Below are 2,510 nucleotides of genomic sequence, written 5' to 3' on the forward strand. Positions count from 1 at the left end.
TCTATTGACCAAGCTTTATGAAATCTTCTATTTTAATGAAAATTTGAAGCAATTCTTTCTGTTAAGATCAATGACCTTGCAGATCGTTAACTGAATCTGCTGGCACTGGCAGAGCCAGTATTTGAACTATTAATAGTGATGCCATTAAATTGTAACTTACAGAAATCGAGAGTGTCTATCCTAAGGGTTAATCAACTTTTGAACAAAAAATATGTTGCAAAGACACTATCTCAGCTGTAACATGGGTTACAGCACCTCCAGGATTAACTTACCACATTTTCCCTGAACGCATAGCAGGCCAAAGAGAAAATCCTCAATAACAAACAATTGGTTATGCTTTGTGTTGGCAGTCTCAAAGCTCATAATCTTCAAGCTAACCTAAATTACAAAAAATGCACTGCATGTCATACTGTGTGCCGTGTCATGTATGCCACACTCACACTGAAATTGTCACCTTCAGCCAAGACTTAAGTAAGAAAATGTGCTTAAAGACTCCTCCTTTTCTAGTTAGTCCTTTCCAAATCAGGTTGCAGAACAATGGATAAAGGCAAGTTCTTCATATCCATTTTACCATCAAGTTTCCAAGGCAGTGAAGACTTCAAGTGAAATCTAATGAATGACATGGATACCAGTGGGATTTCATCTCGCATGGTGAGCTGTAAGAAGGTATTGAGAGCACTGCACAACGCCACCTTTTTACCACCTTGGCTGCAGCAGCTTGGAGAGAGTGAGACAAGTCTGACCACAGTGGGTATCATGACTTGAGTCCAACTTCACATGTAGTTAAAACAGACACCAAACGTGGAATTAACAGTCACCTGTACAACTGTTTTCTTCTCCTTATGTGACTCTCCCACGGCAAGGCCAGGAGAAGATGGAAAATTGTTCTTCCTCCCTGATTTTACAATAAAAGGTCTGCAAGGCAGGCTTTCTCTGTGAGGGTCACCATGCTCTGTAATTTGTTCTCAACTTGGTTAAAAATAGAATGAATCTGTTAGTCATCTGAAAGCTTTTGTGAGTGAGTGTTGCCCTGAGGCTACAGAAATAAGATGAAAGTAAGAGTATTGGGAGAATTATATGCATCTGAGCAACTGTTTCAGGCTCTCTAAAAGCTGAAACTCAGTGGTTTACTCAATATTTGGAAGGGTATCTCTATAGCCAAGGGGCTAGAAACACATTTCTTTCAAATGGAGGCTTGGATTCCATACAGCATGCATACGTCATTCATGCTACATAAATAAATTACACATGGTGGACCTGGACTCCTGTTACTTCTCATTTATACAGTACTTTGCATAATAATATACCAGTGCCAATAAGAACTCTGGAGGAACTGCAAAGGAAAATAAAAAATGATAATTCTATTAGTGAAAATCTACCTCGGTAGGAGACCTGGTGCTGTTGGTGGAGTCATTCCAAAGTCCACGTATCTCTGTCAGGAGAATTAAAAAAAAAAAACCAAATAAAAATCAAAATGCATATCCTGGGAAGTCCACTGTCAGCCTTTTAAGTGATAAATGGCAGAGATCACTAGGCCTGTACGCGTGACTTGATTGCAGCCGTAAGAGCTTAGTTTTACAAACCCAGAAGCATAAGATCTGGGAATCACTGCTACAGTGCGCTAGCAGTCTCTTATGTCTGATGAGAGTCTTAATTGAAAAACCTTTCAGAAATACTTTCTCTCACTTGCAGAAGATCAAGGGATGCTCCAATGTCTACTTAGCTTAAAACTTTCAGCAAACCAAGTTTTGTATTTGGAAATCTCTTTACACCTCAACCAGCATCAGACTGCAGCAGAGACCATGGGGCTTGGACTCAACAGTCCAATAGCATTACGAAACTTCTACTGAATTGTTGTGGAACTTGAGATGACCTAATGATTGTCCATGTGTCTCAGTGCTCCAGAAAATGCAAAAAAATTGTACACAGAAATACTGCTTCCCTATCCCTCGCCTCCTGAAAGCATTTGGATACCCTGCTAAAAAATACAACCTAAGCCCAATACACTCTTTTTTCACTGTCAAAATACAAACTAGCACATATATTTAAAAAAAATAAAGTTTTAATCTTGGACATAACAAGACTGATCTGTGAAAGATCATAACTGAGAAAACCAGAAAAGTTATCCTAAAGCAGGAGAACTCCTATCTTCTCTCGTGGTTCAGATAGGAAAATGGAAAAAATCCAAACAGCTTAAAAAGCAAGTTCACCATCTTGCGACAGTCATTTCTGAATTCTCCTGGTTCCAGAAACTGTTCTACATTTTCTGATTAAGTCCTGACAGCAAGGGCACAATAACAGCGACCATGGCTCAACTGCTGCTAACTACCTGCCCAGAAAAGCCTTTTAAATTGCATCACTCACATTAAATGTGTTGTTTATTGCCTGAGTTGGACCATAAGTTGATCCCCACTGGGTGCATGGGGTTCCCCTCCCTGCTCGAGCAGGAGTGTTGTTTACCGGCTGTCCTGCAGAGACTCCCGGTGGGGTGATGGCTGTGGAATTGGCTG

General features: G+C 40.2%; 1 protein-coding gene across 1 annotated transcript in view; it reads right to left on the reverse strand.

Moving 5' to 3' along the window:
- Positions 1–2,510, reverse strand: part of KIAA1549 (KIAA1549 ortholog) — a 75,765-nt gene that overhangs the window by 10,375 nt on the left and 62,880 nt on the right. Inside the window, 2 exon segments of the mRNA XM_009707956.1 lie at positions 1,380–1,432; positions 2,461–2,510. The exon segment at positions 2,461–2,510 is cut by the window's right edge and continues 23 nt beyond it. Of these exon segments, the coding sequence (XP_009706258.1) occupies positions 1,380–1,432; positions 2,461–2,510 (103 nt within the window).

This window comes from Cariama cristata, unplaced genomic scaffold, assembly GCF_000690535.1.
Source record: "Cariama cristata isolate BGI_N322 unplaced genomic scaffold, ASM69053v1 scaffold17039, whole genome shotgun sequence".
Classification (NCBI taxonomy): domain Eukaryota; kingdom Metazoa; phylum Chordata; class Aves; order Cariamiformes; family Cariamidae; genus Cariama; species Cariama cristata.